The sequence below is a fragment of the Odocoileus virginianus genome, chromosome 22, assembly GCF_023699985.2.
Source record: "Odocoileus virginianus isolate 20LAN1187 ecotype Illinois chromosome 22, Ovbor_1.2, whole genome shotgun sequence".
Lineage (NCBI taxonomy): Eukaryota > Metazoa > Chordata > Mammalia > Artiodactyla > Cervidae > Odocoileus > Odocoileus virginianus.
This window is the reverse complement of record NC_069695.1, coordinates 24,859,133-24,882,582: the sequence shown is the minus strand read 5'-3', so window position 1 is coordinate 24,882,582 and position 23,450 is coordinate 24,859,133. Positions and strand designations below refer to the sequence as shown.

At 38.1% G+C, this 23,450-nt stretch overlaps 1 protein-coding gene across 3 annotated transcripts; it reads right to left on the bottom strand.

The window, feature by feature from the left end:
- Positions 1-1,685: 1,685 nt before the first annotated feature.
- On the bottom strand, positions 1,686-22,504 carry RIOK3 (RIO kinase 3). 3 transcript variants are annotated; one of them, XM_070452740.1, is made up of 14 exons: positions 22,278-22,504; positions 16,392-16,507; positions 15,619-15,764; positions 15,419-15,526; positions 15,123-15,232; positions 13,787-13,930; positions 13,006-13,133; positions 10,421-10,512; positions 8,236-8,290; positions 6,679-6,838; positions 5,247-5,327; positions 5,069-5,158; positions 4,088-4,195; positions 1,686-3,353 (listed from the first exon to the last, which is right to left on the bottom strand). In XM_070452740.1, the coding sequence occupies exons 1-14, from the start codon at positions 22,338-22,340 to the stop codon at positions 3,246-3,248; spliced, it is 1,509 nt and encodes a 502-aa protein (XP_070308841.1). In that variant the 5' UTR covers positions 22,341-22,504; the 3' UTR covers positions 1,686-3,245. The 3 variants fall into 3 exon arrangements, with proteins under 3 accessions (XP_070308841.1, XP_070308840.1, XP_020737411.2); XM_070452739.1 differs by lacking the exon at positions 10,421-10,512 and having other exon boundaries at positions 8,093-8,290; positions 22,278-22,501; XM_020881752.2 differs by lacking the exons at positions 10,421-10,512; positions 22,278-22,504 and adding an exon at positions 16,852-16,995 and having other exon boundaries at positions 8,093-8,290.
- Positions 22,505-23,450: the final 946 nt, after the last annotated feature.

Genomic DNA, 23,450 nt, shown 5'->3' with positions numbered 1-23,450 from the left:
AGTCCTGTTGGATTAGGGCTCCTATGACTTCACTTAACATTTACAACTTTTTAAAGGCTCTGTTTCTAAATACAGTTGTCATAATCGGGGTTAAGGCTTCATATGGATTTAGGGGAGAAAACTAACGGAACAGACTTCAATTGCTCTGTCCAATATTTATCCTTTCCCAAATTTAATACAACTTGAAGATGAAATAGGAAATTAGTTGTTTTTGTACTTAATAAATTAACACTTTAAGCAATGGACTCATCTGTTTCTTCCTAATAAACTTCCCAAACCCTTTTTGATGTTTCCCACATTCTTCATAAACTCTGGCTCATCATCTAGCACTTTACACAGACACTGTTTTTATGGTTTTGCGCCTAACATTCTAATTATATGTTCTTTCCCTCCCAGAAGTCAGTAGAGAGAAAAAAAAATTCAGAGCTATAAGTAGTAGCTCACTCATTTATCCTGTAATGAATACCCTACTTCCTCCTCCATCTGCTGTGTTTTTATCTTTCCACTATATTTGGTCTTGACTCCTCAAAGAGCTAGCTATGTTTGGGAGAAAGTTGGAAAGTCAAAAGTCACACTGTTTCCAAATGTAACCTTTTTTATTTATGAATTGGGAAATAAATATGAAATCAAAGAATAAAAACAAGAGGCTTTGACAGGAATAAACTGGTATCTCCAACTATAAACTTTGAGAAATTAAGTCATTCATAAAATGTATCTTCAAAAATATATTGAGGTTTGAAAATACAATCAGATGAGCTTTTCCCTAGCAATTTCTGAAGTGTTGGAAACTGATCAGAAGTTTTCAAAAGGTGCAGACAACAATCTCTTCTGATGCCCAGGGCCTCAACAAGCAACACTGTACAGCCTCTAATGTATCTTAGGGCCTTTGTCTCCTTCATCTTCCTTAGGGCTTTACCATGACCAACACTTCATCAGCAGCTGCCTAGCTTCATCTCACTTTCTGTCCAGAGATTTTTTTTAAAAAGAGAATATTAACATTTGCTGAGAGGAAACAATATGGCATAGATGTATACCCCCACTGCATGCAGTGATTTTTGGAATTCAAGGGGGTATTTACTTCAGCACTTCTGGATTTCTGTAATATTTAAATTTAAATAAGCATGCATGTATGTCTTAGTTTTGGAAGCAGAAAAATGGATTTTTTTTTTTTTTTTTTTTTTTGCTGCTCCATAACTTCTGACCAGGAATTCAACCAAGGCAGTGAAAGCAAGGAATCCTAACCACTCCCAGGGAAGTGGATTGGATTGCCAGGGAAGTCCCTGATTTTTTTTAAGAAAAGGAAACTCAGAAAAAATTATCTTGTTGAAATAAAAATACACATAATCTTCCTTATTTCGATAATTTCTCTCATATTCAAACATCTACTTCCATTAAAGTGAGGCAAAAGATCCTTGTTTTCAGATTTTGTTATTTCTCATTTGTATTTGACTATTAGCAAATCAACATTTTCCACTGTGTGAAAAATTTACTCTCAGCTCTGCATGAGGGGAAAAACTTATTTGTAATGTGAAATAGGTCATTTAAAAGTGAAATCTAAAGATGGGAAGTTGGGGGGTGGGACTGCTTACAATAGCACTGCTGAATTTAAACAGGAGGGGTAATGTAACTCAATGCCAGGACCTATGTTAATATAAGCAACAGGAAGAATACACACAAAGAACCAATTCTAAAATGATCTCTTCATTTTTAATTTCTTAAAAAGCGTGTTCACAGCACACTCCAAGAATGCCACACAGCAGTAATTTGCTGCTACTGTCAAACAGAGTATGTCAGAAAACAAAACAAAACAAAACAAAATTTAATGGTTAATGGTTTTTAAAATTAGTTCTTTGAAATTTCTGTAAAGTCAATAATTCCCAGTCATTTAAATATTTGTTTCATAGTGGTAAACATTTCATGAAATGCAATGAGTAGCCCCAAATCACACTTCTCTGAAACACAATTAAAAGTTATACAACAGGGGAAAAAAAAAAAATAAAAGTTATACAACAGAAACAAAAATAAATATTTTTCTAGAGAGAATGTATTTGGCATTTTAAAATAATCTTAATGGAGAAGTTTTCAAGTGTAACTAATGTTCAGATTTTTACTTTCTACTATCAGACAGAGAGTTTAGGTCTTCAGTGATTTCAATCTGATTCTAGTAATAGGAGGAACAATTCTGTTGTTCTGAATGATCTTCAGTCTTAAAAGAGTCAATGTATTTCGTCTGCATTAAGAAGTGGTGCCCCAACAGTACTAAAAATTATTAAAAGCGAAGTCAGGCAGTTTAAATTAGTTGGTGATTTGGTACCCAACATGTTTTGTATGTACTTTTCTTCCTTTGATGATATAATCTTTCTAGGTAGCCTGCTGTATTTCTTTCAAAAACAGTAAGTATACAGCTTGAGTGATGTGTAAACTGAATTTTGTTTCAATGACTTCATTAAAAATGTTAAACATGGTTGAAGATTCTATTCTGTCCTTCCAGATAATTTACATTTTCATTATAAATGCAGAGCGGCTGCACCATGAGTTATATCCTAACCATTTCACCTAAATGTAGAAAAGCTGGAAGTTAAATTTAAAAACTGTGGATAGTTGAGAAGTACTTATTTATCTCCTTCAGAAACTGATGATGCATTTCCCTTGCATATGAGTGTGGAAAAGAATTCATGATGTACCAATAAAAAGCACTTTACTTCTGTCAGCCATTCTGAAACCAAATTTCCATTTACGCCACCTACTAAAGAGAAGAAATTTTCCTTTAGAATCATGGTCACAATCTGGAAAAAGAATTAAGAAGGGCTAATTTTAGGCCGATCAAATATTTGAGGAAAGATGCAACACAAAAGAGGGAGGTGAGAAAAGCCAAGTGTGTTGTAATAAATGTCTCCTTCGTAAACACATCTGTCCCTTCCTTCCATATTTGGAAATGTTAAAAATTCTCATCAAAACATTTTATGCCACAAATCCTGTAAAATCAGGTTGATTTCAGCTGGATAACCTGTAGCTGTTAAGAGTTATATTACCCTATTCATATCATGAGAGGTAGTGACATTTTATTCTCTCAATGTTGAGCTAAAAATTCCACGCATCTGGTATATGGGTTACAAGGGAAAAAAAGCACAGAAGCACCATTGTACACGCCTCATGTTTTGATATTTCAAGTCACCCGTAACTTCATTTGCCATTGGCAGCTGACAATCACCACTGTGTCAACACGAAAGCAGTGGGCATTAGTGCTATTCATCATATAAGACTGGTGGACCTCCATCATCTTTCAAAAATGAAGCAGCTTTCCTTCCATTCTTCTGAACATGATCTTCATTCATTTTCTCCAAAGCTTCTATCTGTAAAATACATACATTGAATCCATTGGTTAAAATGCTACTTCACAGAAATCATGCTTGAGATTGAACTGGTATTTTTATTCTCCTGAAACGACATTCTTATTGACACTGGACTTGAGTCAGAATTACAGTGTGTGACACAGATCACAGTGTGATACATACATCTATGTTTTTACTTGATTATGTTATCAGGATTGATGCTGAGTGTCTTTATCAAGCTAGCCACTGGCATCAGATAGGTCTTACGATATAATCTATACAGCTTTCAGGAACAAGAAAAAGGAAATCCGAAAGCTGATTCAGCAGCAGCAACATCAAGAAACTGTCCTGAACTAAAGGGTAGATGTACCAACTTCCCGTCATTTCTCTTCTGGCCTTAGACTCCAGCACGGCTTGGCCAAACTCAAGTCACAATGGGGCTTTCTGAAACAGAGTCTACAATCATTCTCTGCTTTGGTAGGTTGCTGGGAATAATTAGTTGCTATTTCACATTTCGGTTTTTGTTCAGTTTTGAGAGACCTTCCCTGCAGGAAGGTTTTTTTTATGGTTCTGTAGATCCACTGTAATGACTGGGTATTTCCAAGGAAGGATCAAAAACATCTCAAGATAAGAAAAATCTCTAATTAATTTTGTTTCTGAGGGGATGAGAGGATAAACTCAGCTCTGGGTTTCATTATCTACTCCATCAAGCTCCCCACTATCAGCGGGGTGAAAAACAGCCTTACTACACTTACCTCAGCTAAGAAATCAGCTTCATTATCTGCCGAGATGTTTAAGCCTGAAACAGCATTGAAGAGTTCTCGCTCACCAAGGGCTTCCTTTACTCCTCCTTTCTGAAAAAACTAGTAAAGAAATATGAGAAAGTCAGCAGAGATATTAGCAAGGTTCTCTCAGAAACAGGAAACGGTGTACTTGTAAGACACTGGTGAATTCCCTCCATAATTTTTTAGCTACAGATGTTTCCAACTCAAATATAACTGCACCCAGGTTCTACTTGCTTACTGTCCTCTCACACGTTCGGGCTGTCTTCTGGATTTAGTAATAAGTCTGTCATATTGCACCTTCTATACCTCTAAGTATGAGTAGTATATATGAAATTGCTTGGCACTGCTTTAAGTAGACACAAAATTATCACTAAATTTCATGAATTAAAATTTTCCAGTAAACTCAGACATTATTTCCAAAATGAAGTTGTTCTATCATATTTAAAAAGAACATTCCTATCTGAATCTGCTGCTGACAATTCATTTCCTTTAAAAAATAGCAAACAGATGTGTCTCAACTCTGTGATGACTGAGTTTTACCTTCCCTTGTCTACTCACTCTGCCTCAGAGAAACAGAGTCCAGACTACACCACAAGGAAGACTCTTTTCTTAGTGTGGTAACAATAGCAGGAAGCATGCAGGGTAGCTACAGTTCAGCTTCCCTTAAAGCACCGTGCATGGATTACATGTCTACTTGACGGCTTAAATATTTAGAACCAAAATAAAGCTTACTCTCTCAGAAATTTAATTCATTGGCCCAAATGTGAGGCATGCAATCAAATTCTTGCAAAAAAAGAAATCTGACGTATCAGTCTTTGTCTCTTTATCGTGAAAGTGAAGAACTAAACCCTTTAACTTCTAAGAACAGTGTCTTCTTATTGGTCTTAGGAGTCAGAAAAATATATCAATCTATTACAGCCCACCCATAAAAAAGATAATTTACATGCCCACCTGTGAGATGTTCCTACAGTCACGAAATAAGAACTCCAGGCCATGAGGGTGGGTTGGTTCTACAGACTGACTGACATCGATCAACCAGACCTATTTAAATACAGAGCACAGTGATTTCTTTACAGTCAGTCATTTACACCAAGTCACTAAGTCTGAACATGAACAAAATGCTCCTCACCTTCCCAGCATGCCAGAGCATGTTGTACTCACTGAGGTCGGCGTGTACGAGCGTACATTCGTTATATAACTGCTGCATCAACTGTGAGGAGGCAGGACAGACACTTAGGACATGAGGAATGATTCTAAGTTACCCACGAAACTAAAACATCTATATCAACCAATATTTTCCAGGGTAAAGAACTTCTTTGTGCTATTGTCAAGGCTGTGCCTTTCTTTTTTATCTCAAGGGAGGACAGGATAACAATGAAACAGTGGAAGAGATAAGTATGTGACACTACTTCCCTGCCCATGTGACAATAATGAGATCCGGAGACCAAAGGGCAGACCTGGATTCCCATGCATGTGAGACAGCTGTGGTCACTTAACCAGGGGACCCAGGCTTACCCTTCATAAAAGGGCAAACATCTCACTGAGAGTTCTAAGGGGTGCACACAACTCCAAGATAAAAAGCACTTCCTGCCAGACATGTGGAAAAGACACAGTCTTCTAGATTAAGTGGTATTATATATTATATAATTTTATACATATTATATGACTGGTGGTGATCCCTAGCCTTAGAGTAGAGAAATCAGCACTAATATTTGTTTCCCAGCTTTAATAGAATCAAATATGAAGTTCATCATTACTTCATCTCTTCCCTAGCCACCCCACAGCCAAAAGAAACCAGAAAGGTAGGCTTGATTTTCATTGAATGTTTTCCTATTAAAGGCAGAGAAAACTGGACTCTCTAGCCATACCTTAAAAAATTAATTTGTGTAACATGTTCATATTCACATCAACTGCTCCATGACATGAGAGCTCCACACAGACACTGCGCTAAAAACATGTTTCTCTGATTCAATTAAAAAAAAAAAAGATAATACAAAACAGAGGAATAACAAAATCAGGAGCAGTTTCTTGAGCTAGAAGGATCCCAGACTGAATTTGGTTGCTGTCCCAAAACATAAATAGCTTCCTCAAGACTCCTGACATATGCCTTCCAACTCTAATGCCTGCACAGATGGATAAACCACACCTCACCGTCTTCTGATCATCACTTTCTTACACTGAGAGCGAATTTGCTTCCTTCTAAGTTCCCAACACTAACGGTATTTCCTTCACTGTTTTAAGAAGGCATACAAACTAACAAGGCACTGTATCTGCTAAATATAGTAACATCAAATTTTATTTAATGAAGTTTTATGAATAACAGCTTCTGGCTTCCATGTCACTAACACTGACCCTTCACTTGCTCCACTGGTCCATGATTTTTGTAAAACTCAAGACACACACATATTGATAGAAAGACCACTCTTCAATATTAACATTCCTTCACAAACTTCAGTTTGTCCCTGTTATAACACCTTAAATAGTACTGTTAGGAATTTTTTTAGTTTAGAAGAAGTATTTTTAAAAATTGGTATCTGAATGCTCTGTACGGCACAACTTACATGAAGAGTTTGATAGTAGGCGTCTTTCATTTCTTCACTGCTGAGCTTTACTTCTTTCAATTTAGGGGCTGGAACTTGATCATGGCCAATAAAAGACATAACTAAAATGTGTTTCTTGAGTAGTACAACTGTTGGACAAGGAATTCCAGCTCTCTGCATCCTATACAGAAAGAAAGGATCAAGAAGGTAAAGATCAGTAGGAGAGAGTATTTCATTTATTCAACAAATATCTAACGAGGTCCTGCAACGAGCTGGCACTGTGCTCCACTCTGGGGAATGCTGGAATGCAAAGGCAGTATGACACAGCCTCTGCCCTCACAGAGCCTGTGGCCTGGTGTAAACAAAAGATGAGTGAGGAGATGATGACAGCGCAATGTGGTACGGGCACTGGCAGAGATGTGGGTAGGCGGCATCGAGGAAGAAGTGGGCAGACAGGAACCAGCCAGGTTCAAACTATGGGGAGGTGTGGTGTGGAAGCTGCTGTGAGATGCAGAGGCATCAAGGTGCACCGTCCACGTGGGTGTGTGTGGGGGTGGTTGTGTGTGTGTGTGTGTGTGTGTAAATCAACACAGTTGGATCGTGAGTGGGAGCAAGGACAAGTGGGCTGAGCCCACAGAGAACGGCTGGCTCCGCGTCACAAAACAGCTTTGAACTTTACACTAAAGACTAGGGGAACTGCGGAAAAACGTTAAGAAAGGCAGTGATGAGGTCTTAGTTAATACAGGAAAGAGCCTGTAGGGCAGAAAGGTCTCTTGGGAAATTATCCTAATTAGAAGTCCTACTAAATAGAAGACTTGCAACTAATAAATATGGATAATTATGTTTTAAAAGCAAATAACTTTAGGAAAAGCAAACTAAAATGAAAAGCTTTTAATAGTTCAAATATAGGAAGGTTTGTGAATAAGAAAGATTATTACTCAATTTCTTGGTTGACAAAAAAATTTCCTTCATAAATTCTGTTTAGAGAATTGGGCAACAAGTCTAAAAATTAAAGCAAAATGCAATCTCACTGGTAAAACCCTGCCCTCACCAAATTAACAAATATTAGATGGGATAAACCTTTCCTGAACAAAAAAGGAAATTATTATTTATAATATGCCTAACTGGAAGCTGGAAAAGATAGCATTTAGATATATGACAAAATATCTTTAGTAGAAAATGACTTAATTTCCCTCAAACTTTACTGAGGAAAAGAAAAAACAAAATGGATTTTTCACCATATGAGTATGAATTCAGGTTATATGCATGGAAATGCTTTCTTATAGAAGCCCTCCTTAAATACTAGAATTTCAAGGCCTTTCATGCTTTCTACAAATGAATTTAAAAGAAAGCATGGGTGTTTTTGCCAGGCTGGTAGACTTAATACAAAGAGGTGATCACCCAAGATGACTTCCAGCACAATGATTTTCTTTACCTTGTAAGATTGTGCATTTCTTTTTCTGCCCACATGCGGATGATCTTACGCGGATTTAGTTTACTGAAGCGATCTTTAAACCTGAAATCATCTTTAATATATTTGTCACGATTCTTAAACTCATTAAGGGTTGTTTTAAATACCTTGATGGCACATTCTGTAGGTATAACTTTACTATCTTCCTTTCCATCGTCCATGCTAAGTGGAAGAAACAAACATTAAGTCAGTGTAAGGTGCCAGGTAAAAAACAATTTCAAAATAAAAGATTTTATGACATGAAAGTAAATCTATCTTCTCTGAGAACGGAAGCCTTGGGGTGTTTTGCTTTTTTTAAAGCCTCCACGTTTTAGGTCTTAAGAAAACCCTAGCTTTTAGCTTTTTTAATAAGACACACTTTCAAATAAATTGTCAACGGTTTTCAACAACCCATAATATAATCCTCATTTAACGACTATGGAATTAAACTTGAACAGTGAAGACCTATACACCTGCCCAAAGTTTATTCAAATTTCCTTAATCAATTTTTTTTCCCTTTTTTTTTCATAACTTTAAAATAGGCTGCAGTCTGCCTGGGGTCTGTCTCCCTCCCCACAGCCAACCCCACAGCACAGACTGTCCACTCTCAGTTTCCAAACACACACCAGCAGTCTCGTATTCTTCATCTTCATCACCTGTTAGTCTGACTTAAGTCATCTCTCAACTATCACCACAACTTTCTAACTGATCTGTTTCTTCTCTTGCCTGACTAGAATTCATTTCCCACACAGCAATCTGAGTAATCTTTTGAAAATGAGACTCAAATCTGAGCTTTGGTTCCCACTGCACTGAAAAAGCAGACTCCTTACCCTGGCTTACAGAGTGTTGCCTGATCCACCCTTTGCTTCTCCAGCCTTCTGGATCCTCCTCACACACTACACTCCAGGGACACTGGCTTTCTTAATCTCCCAAAGATACCAAGCTTACACCTGTCTGAAGGCATTAGCACTAGCTGTTCTTCAGTCTGGAATATTCTTCCTTCTGATATGTGATACTGAATCCAGGTGTGTCATTCAAATCCAGGTTTAAATGTCACTTCATCAGAGGTTTCCTAGTCCTACTGATAAAAAGCAGTCACCCAGTCACTATGACATCACCCTGTTTTATCTATTTGCATGGCACTTATTTGATAATCTTGGGAGGGGATTGGAGGGAGGGGTGGGAAGGAAGTGGAGTCCACGAAAGCACGGACTTCCCTTTTACCAGTCATTGCTATAGCCCCAGTCCACAGAAGATGCCTGGAGCATGGTAGCTGCATAAACACTTGGTGAATGAGCGAACCAGTTTTCAAGGAGAATAGAGATTCTCTCCAAGCAAGAAATGATAATTTAAAGATGTTATAGACATCTCTCTCTGGATTTTGAGATAAGTTCTCTGTCACTGAAATAATTTAACCATAGGTAGATGAGGCCCTATCAAAAATACCACTGAGGAGATTCCTCACTTGGAAGGTTTCCAGGGTAGAATCTAATTTATATGATTCATCTTGTCATTCTCCTACTAAAAAAAACTTCCATGTTTCTCAGTAAATTACACAACCCTCTGCCGAGCTCTTAAGGTCCTCCTTATCAAATTCTGGTTTGCTTACACAATTTTATATCTTATTACCTCTAAATATGTAACTTCTAATTTTCTGTCTAATCTCATTGTCTAAATTTCAATCTTCCCATTTTCAGCACTCCCATCTCTACTTTTTTTTTAAAGAATTAAACTTTACAAATAAAGGTGAAACTTCCTTTGATTACCACCTGTGGTAGTTAGTTTCATTCCCCATTTCAACTCTTGAGAGACAGTCACGATCATGAATAGTACTTTTCTAATCTTTTAAAAAAGATACATACATATGTATTAAAAAAAAAACAACAATGTATGTGTGTTACATTCTGTATAATTTTTACCAGTTGTTACTGTAATGTCCTCCTCTTGAATATACCATAAGCTCTTTGAGAGAAGAAAACATGTTATATGCACTTATTTCCTGAAAAAATCTAGCACATGTTACTATTCAAATAACTGTTGATTACTTGGTCAATCTGAGCATGACAGAACCCAGAAGAGCTCTGTGGCAGGCAGGACCTAAAAGGGTCCCCAAGATCCCAGTCCCTGGTGTACATGCCTGTATAAGCCCCTCCCTTGAGTAGATTACACTACAGCAAAAGTGACAGTACAGTCATTGCCAGGATTATCTTCCATCCTCTAAGACTCAGTCTTAGTAGACCCAAGGCAGAGAGTTTCCTGATTATTCTGAAGATGCCACCTGCTGTACAAAAGGGCTTCATGACTAGGACTTACAGGGGCCTCTAGGAGCTGAGAGCAGTCCCTGGCTGGCAGGCAACCAGAAGGTGGAGACCTCTGTCCTACAGTCACAAGGAACTGAACTGCGCCTACGGAAGAGGACGTCACGCTCCAGAAAGGAACACAGCCCAGCTGACATGCAACACTGAGGCCCTGGGAGACCCTGAGCAGAGATCCCAGCTAGGCTGTGCCTGCCCGATCTTCCGATCAACAGGAACCATAAGATAATACATAGGTGTTGTTTTAAGTTGCTATATCTGTGGTAATTTGTTATGGAGCAGAAGAAACTAACTTATACTTTAAAATATATTTACTCTCAGCTGTTGAAAACCAAATGCTCTCTAGCTTTACTAACTTACAAATGCCAAAGTATAGATTATAATACCAATTCCACCATAAGGAAAGGGAGCTCACTTGCTCTATCAAAGGATCATTAAGATGAACAAAAAATGGACAAAGAATAAACAAGGCAAATGACAAGAAAAGAAACCCAAGTGGCTAATACATGTGAAAAAAAAAAACAACCTAATCATAACTAAATAAATGTACACCAAAACACTAAAAAGGTATTTTCCATCTTTTACACTGAGAAAAAAATATTAAGTTTGATAAGACTAGGCACTGATGAGGATGAGGGAAACAGGTTCATACTGCTTACTGGTGGTGGCATAAACTGGTTAACCGTCTCACTGGGCAATTTGGCAACACCTACTGACATTCAGAATTATGCAACCTGCAGATCTAACTAGCTCATAGAGAAAAGTGTATTTGCCCCACTATTAAAAAATAAACAAATTTAAGATTTCTGGCCTTTGGTGTGACACATAAGAAGAAAAAGTTTTTAAAAAATTTTAATGAATAACAGAAATCAAGAAATATTGGTTGCTATAATAGCCAGCTCAGCGGCCCAAACAGTGAGCAAAATCTGGTACTCTCCCTTCAGTAAGGCCTTCCACTGTTTAACAGCAAGGGGAAAAATGCATGCAGTCTTTGCCCCAGCAATTCCAAGTGTTAGGAATTTAGCTTAAGGATTTATTTGCAAAAGCACACCAAAGCTTATGTACAAAGATATTCCTGTATATTCATAGAGTGGAATGTTCTACTATAAAAATGGTATGATATAAACCAATAAAATAGAAGGACCTGAGATATATTGATTGAAAAAAAAGATGCTGAATGCAGCATATAAACAAAAATAAGAAATACATGCCTAAAAACTTCTAGAAGACTAGACTAAAAACTATTAATAGCAGTAACCTTTAGAGGAAAAACCTGTGGGGCCACAGCTGGTAAGATGAAGGCTACTTTAATTTGTGCCATTAAGTTATGTTTGCCTGATCTCAGGGAACCCTCAGTTGAAATTTGGAAAGAGGGCAACAGAGCTTAGAGTAAAAAAAAAAAAAAAGGTTTATTAAGATTAATTTATACCAGGTAAATCAAATATGATCTCAATTTCCCCCATTAAAATCCTATGAAGGGAGGGTCAGTTTTCAAATAAGTTTAATAGACTGCTCCAGAGCATATTGCTTTAAAAATGCTGAGTCATTAAAAAAAAGAAAAAGAAAAAAATGTTGAGTCATTTTAACCTAACATTCATTTTTATCCCTTTCATTTTGGAACTTAGTGTAATTCAATACATAATTATATGTGTATGTCTCATCCAGAAAGGGAAAAAAGTTAAATAAGAAAACTAAAGACAAGTACTTGAGCAGTAATTGTTTGAATCCCTTTAAGTATATAATAAATACCTTCTAAAGCTAAAAATAACTAGAATAATCTGTAATCTATTTTAACATTTTTGTTTATAAACACTGCTAACATAAAGGATTAGCTGAGCTAGTAAGCCTTGCTGAACTAGTTAAGACTTCAAAGCCAAGTAACCAGATGACATCATATTCCTGGTTTGCACATTCTCTCAACAGGCTCCACATTTAAAATGTTTTCTCTTCCTCATGCCATCCTTTACTCGACTAAGCTCCAGTAACAAAAGTAAAGTGGGTAAGATCTAAAATGACAAAAAAGCTTTAAAGACATCTCTTTAAATAATGCAAGCATCATTAAAAGGAGGAGGAATCAATAAGTGATCTAAGTATAACCCTCCCAACTTGGTATCAGAGTCCCATAGAGAAAAGAAAAGCTTTGAATCAAACTCAGGTTCAAATTTTGCTATGCCACTACAGCTGCCTGTATGATATAGAACAATTAACAATAATATGAAAAATAATACGTTCACAGAAAGAAGACTGGAGGAGTCTACACAAAATTATTACTGGTTCTCTCTTGATGGTACAATTGGGATGACTGTTTTTGTTTTTTTGTTTTTGGCCACACGGCGAGGCTTGCAGGATCTCAGTCTCCCAGATCAGGGACTGAACCTAGGCCACAGCAGTGAACCCTAACCACTAGACCACTAGGGAACTCCCGTGGAGCCTAACCACTAGACCCTTGATTGTGTTTTTCTTTTTATGTCCCTACATTGCTGAAACTTCCTAAAATAACACTTTAAACTTTGATTTTATGTATATTCAGAACAAGGGACTAAGCTTTGGTTTATATTATGGTATTGTTTTCTGCTCATTTACCTCCCTCCATATGCATGAAAGACAACAGATTCCTTTCCTGTACTAATACAGCCAGTGATTGTCTCCAACATTCCAGAGTTGACCATTTTATACATAAGTAAACGTGTCTTAGGATCAACTGCTTTTTCCTGCAAAAGATAAAGTGCTGTAAGTGAAAATGACTGGTAATCACAAAACATTTTCTGAGCCATTTCTAATATCTAACATTCAAAATATACACTTTAAAACTTTTATTGCTCATTTACTTAGATGTATATATAACAGGCTCTTAAAAGAGGACTGTTAAGATACCACCCATTCCTATAACTCTACTGTCTCTGAAAGTGAATATCTAGAAGAACTACTAAAAATTAGACTAGCTTAGTTAAAGTTTTATCTCCAAACTTTAAATAGCTCTCCTGATGTACCTACCATTAGTTTGTTTTTCTAAAAGTTTAAAAATTATTCTCAAGATACTATACACTAACTTGATTAATGTAAAACATTACAAACTATTACATTATTATAAATACGTCATGACAGAAAACAATTTCTCACATGCAATGAAAGCAATAGTCCAAATTAATTATGACCACTGAAAAGGCTAGTCTTGAGTAACTGATTAATAACCATTACATGAAATTTGAAAGTCAAATAGCAAAGCTACTTGGGTTTTATTCACATCTTTGATTTGAAAAGTCAATCTCATGAAAAAATATCAAACATGAACTTTTGTCTTGTTTTTCCTCCAAATGTGAAGTTTTCCAATATCAATCTTTCCATTAAACGTAAGAATACTTACTGCAGTAGAATGCTCCTTTTTCTCATGGAGACGGGCACTTCGACGTTCTTCTGAATAGGCATGTTGTTTTAAAGCATTGAAAACATGGTTTGATAGTTTTAAGTCCATTCCAATTCCATCTCCTACCTGAAACCCAGGTGCAAACTGAGAAAATGAAAAAGAAAAATCAGCATCTGAATAGTTTAACATGGGACAGGGAAAAACAGTTTTACTTGGATTAGGTTATCTACTCAATAGATGATTACACTATGAAAGCAGAATCCACAGACATTACAGAGGAAAAGCCAAAATAACTCACCAGTGAGTGCAACAGAAAGGGAAACAAGGCTTTTTAAAGAAATTTCATCCCAAAGGAAGGGAGGATTTATTTTATGCATAGAAAACATCCAAACACATCTAAAAACTAAGGTATTTTAGCATATGCTCTGAACTTTGCTTTTATATCAAAGGATATATTATATTGTGAAATCACACCAAGTCTTACCAAAAAAAAAAAAACCCAACCAATTTCACAGTCAATTAGTTTTGAAGAGTAGGGTAAAATAGCAAGCTATGCCCACATTATGACAATTAAGTCCAATATGGAAGACACTAGCCACATGTGGATATTTATATTTAAATTATTAAAATAAAATTAAAAATTCAGTTCCTCAGTTGTACCAAATTTCAAGTACTCAGTTGTCAAATATGGCTACCATATTAGATAGCACTGGTACACACAGCATGTAGTATTATAAAAAAATTCTATTGGACAGAGTTGTTCTAGAATCAGATCTAGATTATTTATAGAATTTCATAATATGTTTACTTAACAAGCATTTTTGTTCTGAAGTCTAAATGTCTTATATTTACCACAATATTTATGAAGGAGGAAAAAAATGTCATTTTTTTTCTATTTTTCAAAAATCACATTTTGTTTCTGATTTTGCAGGGGTATGCACAAAATAAAAAATTCAAAAACTGTAACACGGTATACAGTAGGAAGTATTTCCACCTCCCACTGTTATCCTCCAATCACAATATCCTAAGGTATTTCACATGGAAAACTAAGATATTGAAAAATGTTACTTTCATAAGAACAGTTTCTTAATTTTAGAATCAATGTAAATCAAACTAGTTTTCTTAACATTGTTGGAGAATTTTATTCTGAGGTACAATATATTCTCATCAGTGGCTGAGTTTCCATTGTGTTGCTGTACTGTCTTCTAAAGTATCTCTAGAAAGGATGAAGGATATTTTTAGAAACTTATAGTGTATTTAGAATCCTATGTTTTTAACTTATCCTAATAAAACTTTAGGATATTTATGATTCAGAGGAATCCTTTCTGTAACTTACATTTTCCATTCTGGCTGTGTTCTTTCTCCCACATACTACTTCATCGTGTTTGGTGGTGATGTCTTTTCCTTTTCCAATAAAACCCTTTTTGGGAGTAGGAACTGGTTTTGCTAAAGGTGATTAAGACAAGTCAAGTATGTAAAAATAGCAGAGACTAAATTGCTGCATTCATTATTGTCTGAAAAAGATATCTGAATCTAATAGTAAATTACCAAATGAGAGTCAAAGATGAATATAGAATACTTAGTCCTCCTGTCTCCCCATTCTATGCCCCCAGAAGGTCAAAGCCCTGATACCTGGTCTGTAGGGGTCATCACGAGTGTCCTGCCAGTCAACCTCATCTTCAGAGCTATCACTGTCTTCGTAAGGATGCACTTTTCGATAATTTTCAAAGGAAATGGAAACTTAAAAGGCAAAAACAGTTGAAGATTTATTTAGGGCCCATTACAAGCATTTCCTACCACCCAATGGGATTGTCACAATAAGGTCATAGTACCTTTGCTATCTCCATTGAATTTTTTTTCTTCACGCCTAAGCTGGGCATCATATTCTCTGTCAAACTCCATCTGTAGCATCTGAGCCAGCATTAGGTCGCTGGAAGTGTCAATGTTTTCTCCAGTAATAAACGGTCCTTCAGCAACACTATTCAAAATAAGCAATATAGACTAATATAATGTGCTGCTATAAACAGATGCTACCAATCATGGGTGAGCTGTGTCTTTTCAGTCTTAACACTGTATTGAAGAAACAATGGAAGAACTTCACAAAATCCTTCACCCTCTCCTGCCCAGCTGCCCTCTGACCAACAGCAGGCACCTGTGAGAGCATCGAACAGGATTAAGGGAGCTTTAAGAAACAGAAAGCTAAAGGGCCTATCATAAGAACCAAGCAGACCCCAAATTCATTTGTTCTGTGTTCTGATCAGAGAAGAGACGATGTATATATGGGAAGATAAACTACCAACACTTAATGAAAACTGTTAATCAATCTATTTGATTATTATTTGTTAATCTATTCAATAACAGAGTTCAACTGTTGCAGTAACTAAAACCCAGAGAAACTGAGTGGTTTGCCCAAGACAATACTGAAAACTAGTCACAAAATTGGGACCAAAACCCAAGTATCAGTGAACTCCCAAAATGGCACTCCTTCTATTGCACTGCTTTTCTAAATCTCTGACTTATTTGTTATGACAATCACTAATCAAATCCTAAGACTTGGCTATGGTCAGTTGCTAGATCAAATAGATTCTTTGTGACTTTTACTTACGCAACTTCAGGAAAAGCGGCAGCTTCTTCTTCTAACTGCAATTCTTTAGCCAACTGCTCACTCATTACATCAGACAAAGAACAAGATATTGTATTTTGAGGGGTAGCCCATGGACACTATAAAAAAAAAAAAAGGCAATTCAAAATAATGAAATGAAAGTGACTTCCAAACTTGGAAATAAGTTTATTTTTTGAGAATTAGATGAGTTAAATAAACTCAAAAGGAATGTTTAGTTTTTTGCAGAAATCATCTTGAAGGTAGAAATAGCTCCTAGCTCAAATCTTATCAAAGATACACCTAGACTATGACAGCCAAGAGCACTTTCCAGCCTGCTTGGTGGGAATATCCTTATAGCAGAGGGGAGCACAGGGTACGCCAGCATCACCTGACTAGCCACTGAGTTCATAGGATGCCCCTTGTTCTGATATCATGCTCACCAAGCAACTTATACTTTGCTCACCTTCCACTTTTGGCTTCCTGGGTAGATTCTCTTACAGGAACAGGCTATACCAACTACCACAATTCAAAGCCCACTTAGAAGTTATACTTCCTTCTAATTTAAGCAGCAAGTCTTCAACAAGTAAAAAGTGTACGGCAGCCCCTGTCAAGATATCCTGGGATACGCTAAAACAAACAAAAAAAAAACCCCAGCAGTTACAAACAATGAACCCTATACTTCTGAACTTTAGAAGTTGAGAGATGGATTCTTGAAACAATATTACTAGAGCAAAGTAGTATTCTGCGAGACTCTTCAGGAACAGCTGGCCGGTCAGTCCGTCTCAATGGCATCACCATCTCAGCCCTCCTGCAATGTGTATAAACCACAGGTTTATTTCACAATTCCTAATTTCTGAGAGGAGAAGCAGCCAATGACTCCACCTGAGAGTCCAGTGATTAAGACCATTAATACTAATAAGAGGTCTAAGTATCTCCTGAGCTTGCCCTCTATCCCCTTTCCGAGGAGTCATCCTCCCATTGCTGGGTTACTCACCGTAAGAGCCTCCTAACTCTGCCTTCTGTTTGCTTCCACTCTCCACACCACAACACAATGGATTTTCTAAAATGTAGATTTGACTGGCTCAGTTTCCTTATTAAAGTTCTTTTATTGCTTTAATGTTTCCCACTGCCTTCAAGATAAAGTCCAAACTCATTTCTTAACCACTACCACTCCTGAGAGTCTAATTTAGAATAGCATGTGATGCTAAGTGTTTCAGCCAGAGCCCAGCATAGGACTTCAGACCTAAAGAGGCATTCGATGTCTTTACTAAGCAGGCGTCAAAAGGAAACCTGGGGATATGTCAGGGAACGGCCATGGTGTCCCTAGGCTGGAGAGGTCTGATTTCTTTCTACACTGCTCCTAGGTTAAAGTCCTCCTCTCCACCACGCTGTCAACCCCTCTGCCCACCCACTTCTCAGGCCTCTAGTCTCCAGCCAGCAGTCAATCAATTCTCCTAAGATGTTAAAACATCTGTGGACAATCTCCCAAAGAGAGGTAAATGATGAAAGGCTGTCACTGTATTACTTTGGAGGCAGAGATTTACCGACTTCCAAGACAGACTGAATGGGAAAGGGAGACATGCAGAGACTGAGAGCACCAACAAGACACCAGGCCTGCTCAGTCCTGCTGACCATGCTCCTGGGAGCCTGAGGCTCTAGAGCCGGACTTCTCTCTACCCCTGCTGGCCAGCTCAGCTGGGCCACCTCACATTGAGGTGACTTCCTTGGGTGGGATAAATAAGTAAAGATTTCTGAAAGTCTGCCAACTTCCATATTTTGAAATCACATCTTCAAACCAGTAGCCCAAAATCCCTCCTTAAAACATTCTGGGCTGTGAGGGACAGCTGCCAGGCATGGTAGCCCTCCACAAGCTCAAGTGGTCCACCATCCCGAGGGGGGCTTAGAAAAGGCCCTCGGGTCCCTCCTCCAAATGGGCACCGTTGTGTGAATGGAGGGGAATCTTCTCTTGTCATATTGCAATTCTTAAGGAAGTTGCCGGCTCCCTCTGTTAAATGTTTAAGGAGATAAGAGTAAAATGCCCTTGTTCTACTCGTGCAATCCGACATCATTTCCCACTACTGCTGTCAACAAATTATAAACTGACCAGGGCATCAAGATCTGATGGGAAACTCCAACCACTTCCAGTTAAGTTATTCTGCTTTAAGTGACATCTACCAGTCCCATCATCAGCTCCCTGACTCCTGTTCGCTGAGGACCCAGGACCTACCCTGTTCTCCTCTCCTGGGAAAATGCAACCACTGAACGCAGCAATGTGCAGGCTTCACAGTTACCATCCTCCCACACCTGGCTGGCTGCAGATGGGAGGGAAATCATTCCCCCTTCCTTCTACTCTTCAAGATGCATCACAAGCTGCCCATCCCGCTTTTTGTTTCTTTTTAAAGATTTTACTGCACACAACTATGGGGAAAGAATCAACTTAAAAACAAGAAACTAAAAAAACAGCAAACACGAAGGAGGTACATAATAACAAAAATTCTGCCCTCAACTTGCAGTCAAGGGAACTATAACTCACAGCAAAGTCCCTTTTCTGCTCATGCAGCTGGAAGACATAATCTAGGCAAAATATTTAAGTGGGCAATTTTACTTCTCAAAACAAGGATTTCTGCAAAATGTGATCTGAGCCTATACAACAACACTACTTTTTTTTTTTAAACTTTCAATTTTAGAGTATTTTTAGAGTAACAACAACAAAAAATCACAAAGACTGTAGAGTCACCAGATTCCCTATACCCAGCATCCCCGTGTAGATACTGTACTTACGTCACAATTAATGAGCTCAATCATTAATTAAAGCCCATACTTCATTCAGATTTCCTTAGCTGCCCCCTAATGTCTCTATTCTGTTCCAGAATACCATCCAAGATACCACATAACATTTAGTCATTATGTCACCTTAGGCTCCTCTTGACTGTGAGTTTCTCAGACTTTCCTTGTTTTTGGTGACCTTAACAGGTCTGAGGAGTACCACTAACCCACTTGTTACAACTCTTTCCAACAGAGCTACATACTTCCTCACTTTTGCCTATAGTATGTCCATTCTCTCTTCTTGGAATAGTCCCTAAAATTCATTGCTCATAACAGCAGCTTGGCATTTTGTAACTGAGGACCCCAAGTCCCTTTCGGGGTGTCTAAGATGGGCATGAGTTTGAGTAAACTCCAGGAGTTTGTGATGGACAGGGAGGCCTGGCATGCTGCGATTCATGGGGTTGCAAAAAAGTCGGACACGACTGAGCCACTGAACTGAAGAGGTCAAAATTATTTTCATAATAGTTCTAAAAAAGTTTCACTCTCATTCTCTCAAGAAAGTTTCACTCTCATTCTCTCAAGAGTGTAGAGTTTTCCAGAATCTATATCAGATGTGACGGCAGCACTCTGGGGGCTACTAGAATGAGTGCCTGTGTATTGTATTCTCCAAAAATTTCAAAGGTAGTGGGTTTAGAATATAAACGTGAATTTTAAACTACCATACATAGGATGGACAAACACAGCACAGGGGACTATAGTCAATATCCTGTGATAAACCATAACGGAAAAGAATATAAAAAAGAATGCATGTATATGTATAACTGAATCATTTTGCTGTATAACAGAAATTAAACACAACACTGTAAATCAACTATACTTCAGTAACATTTTTTTAATGTGATTTTAAAAGATTAACTCAGTTTGTTCTCAGTGTATCTACCGGGCTCGTATTACCCATCTGCAATTATGCCTGCTAAAATTGATGTATTTGTAAGGACTGATTTTCTTCATATACTTCAACTGATACATACTGCAATGGACTGAAGAAAAACGAGCTATGAAAATCCAGCTGTCTTCTACTAAGTTACTACATTAAAGAGATTTGCAAAAACACAAAATACTACTCCACTAATTTTTCATTTTGGAAAACAGCTTTTTTGGTAAAACATAAAAATATTATTTATATAAACATCATGATTTATATCATTTAATAAAGTTTTTCAATATCTCAGTTTTAATTTCTGATATGACAAATAGCAATAGATATAACCAATATAAACAAAAGTTCCTGGAGTTCTCAATGGTTTTTAAGAGTATAAAGAAGTCCTGATGGAAAAGTTTTGAGAATCATTAGCCTTTAACATTCTTTCCATTTTCCAAGGTTTTCCTCAAATCTCCACTTACTCCACACAGGTTTCTATAATCACTTCCATCTTCCAAGAGGTTAAAGAAGGAAATGATACTTGCAGTGTATTTCTATTGTTTCCCCATGAAAATGCTGTCTTCTCAACAGAACATCAGTAAACCCCAAAATGATCTCTTATTGCAAGATGAAAATGAAATTTTATAGTTCTGATGATGCACACTTAAATGAAAATATGACTGATGTCAAATATTTTATTACTGAATTAGTTTTGTAAGTGAAGTTTGTTATGAGCTTAGGTATTCTGAGCAGTTTGTCTCATCTGACATTTTTACAAGCTTTACAAGCTTACCTGGAGAAATTTAACATGTATAGTATATATTTACTAGTGTCTTTCTAATGACTTGTTCTTTTATATCTACTGATCTCGATCTTGTAAACAAAGCTTTGACAAGGAAAAAAATAAACAATATAACAGACAGATGTAACCACATTTGCCAATTAAATATCCTAGATTCTTCTTATGGTTGTATGAGAACTTTTATAAAAATTTCCTTTACAGTACTTAATAGATTTCCCCCACTTTCTGTTAAGACCTGGTATGAAGATCTAATAAGATTAATGAATGACCCTTTAAATGGAACAAATGTTCTGTCAACATGTAAAGAAGTCGGTGAAATGGGTAAAGGTGGTCAAAAGATAGAAACTTCCAGTTAACAAAATAAATAAGGCATGAGCTGTACTATACAGAATGACTAAAGTTAATAATGCTGTACTGTACATGTGAAAGTTGCTAACAGACTAAATCTTAAAAGTTCTCATCTCAAGAAACAAAATGTAATCCTGAATGCTAACTAGACTTACTGTGGTGAGCATTTTGCAATATATACATGTATCAAGTCATTATACTGTACATCTTAAATTAACATGCTGTTAAATGTCCATTTTATTTTAAAAAATGAACAATTAGGAAGCTAAAAAAGTTAAGATTCCTTCACAACCTTAATTTGAGGAACACAAAATCTCAATTGACCCATTTATGCTTTCAAGAAAACCCTCCATAAAGCGACAAAAGAATCTTTTCATCCTTCTAATGAAAGTATCATGAAAAGCAGCAGCCAAAAATCAAAAACCAAATGTTAAATGAGCATTTTAATTGGCCATTACAGGAAAAAGCATAAACGTTAAAACCAAAACATAACCATCTTACAGTTTGTAAACACTTCCTGGAGGGGAGGAAGGGTGCGCCTCGACTTACCTCCTAAACTTACTACTTCAAAAACAACAAACCGCCCAAGTAGGATGACCACACTCGACAAGTTAAGATAACAGCTTCTTCAACCACCTTTCTGTCTGGCTTTCTGTGAGTAATTGGGCGGACTCATTTCGCTGGAGAAAAACAAGTTCGTGCTTGCCTTCCCTCAAACGTCAGCATCTCTAAGCAAGTCCCACCCAAATACATGCTGCTGCTGCTGCTAAATAGCTTCAGTCGTGCTACGGGGGTTCAAAAACCAAGGTGCAGAACTAGACGGAGACTCCGAAGCGGGGTGGCCTTTGGTAGCCTGTGCCTCTTCCCTGCCTCTCTCTCCCCGACACCCGCAGCCCGCCGCCCGTCCTCCCTTTCCCAGGCGGTTGGTATTCAACCCAAAACTTTCTAAGTAGCCTGGGAAGCCGCTTCGGCGCCTGCCATCCTCTCCGGTCCTCCAAGAGGACCAGTCAAGGAGGCTACGGCAGGTGCGTCAACCCCGACTGCCACTCACCTTGCTGGGTCCCCAGGCCGCTGCTGGCCCGGGCTCAGGGGATGCCACTCTGACCAGATCCATGTAGGGGAAGAAGTCAGCGACGAGAACAGAGCAGAGAGGTGGCAGGACCGGGAAGCAGCTCCGCCGAGGAGGCAGGCGGCGGGGCCGGGACGGCAGGGTGCCGGTGCCGGAGCTCAGGTGACAGATGGCGGCGGCGGCGGCGGCCGCGTCCGGAACTAGACCGCTTCTCTTCCGCCTTTTACGCTGGTATGCTCGCTTCCGATTGGCCGCCTACAGGGGCTCCGCGTTAGGTCACCTTTCTCCGCCTCAGAGGACCGCACTTCCGGTCGCTGTCCTGGCGGGAGGCTGGTGGTCACTGTCGCTCTTTCCTGGCAGGGCAGCTGCCGGATGTGGCTTCCTCTGGCCAGGCTCTACGCTGACTCTGAACCCCCTTTTTGGCTGCACGAGAGGGCAGCTGTATCAAGTTAAACGGAATCAGAGTGCGTGGACTGTAAATAAACAAGCAGAACAGACTCTGTTCATTCAGTATTTCCCCGGCTGGATTCTCAACTGGGATGAGATGGGAGACTGAAAATGGCAGGTTTAGAGAAGGGAGATCGAAGGAAACGGTCGGGTTTTGTTTTTATTACAGTTGTCAGTAGGAGGCGGGGCGAGGAGTGTGAAATTTTGTAAAATGTGTTATATAAAATGGAGCAAAAATAGGACTGCGTAATAAATGTTTTGATTCAGCTTTTCATAACGTGACCGGAAAAATCCGGAATAGGTAAATCTGTGAAGACAGAAATCAAACTGGTGGTTGCCAGGGAACAGGGTTGGGAGGAGGCAAACGAGGAGTGATTGGTTAATGGGTAAAGGGTTTTCTTTTGGGTGATGAAGCGGTTTTGGAACTTGTTAGCGTTGATTGGACAGTATTGTGAATCTGTTCAGTGCCACTGAATTTTACACTTTGAAACGTTTACACTTTACCTCAGAGAAAGAGTGTGTGAACGAACCATTTAAGTGTTTTAGGGGTAAAGCAGATACTGGCTATTCTCAGATCAGAGGAAACCACAGTGAAACATTGGTGAGGACGAGGTCAGGAAGCTTAAGGGAGCAGAGTAAAATGACAGGATGTTAGATGGGTGATCCACGTGGACCTTGAAATTACCCAGCAAGACTGCAGGGCTTGGG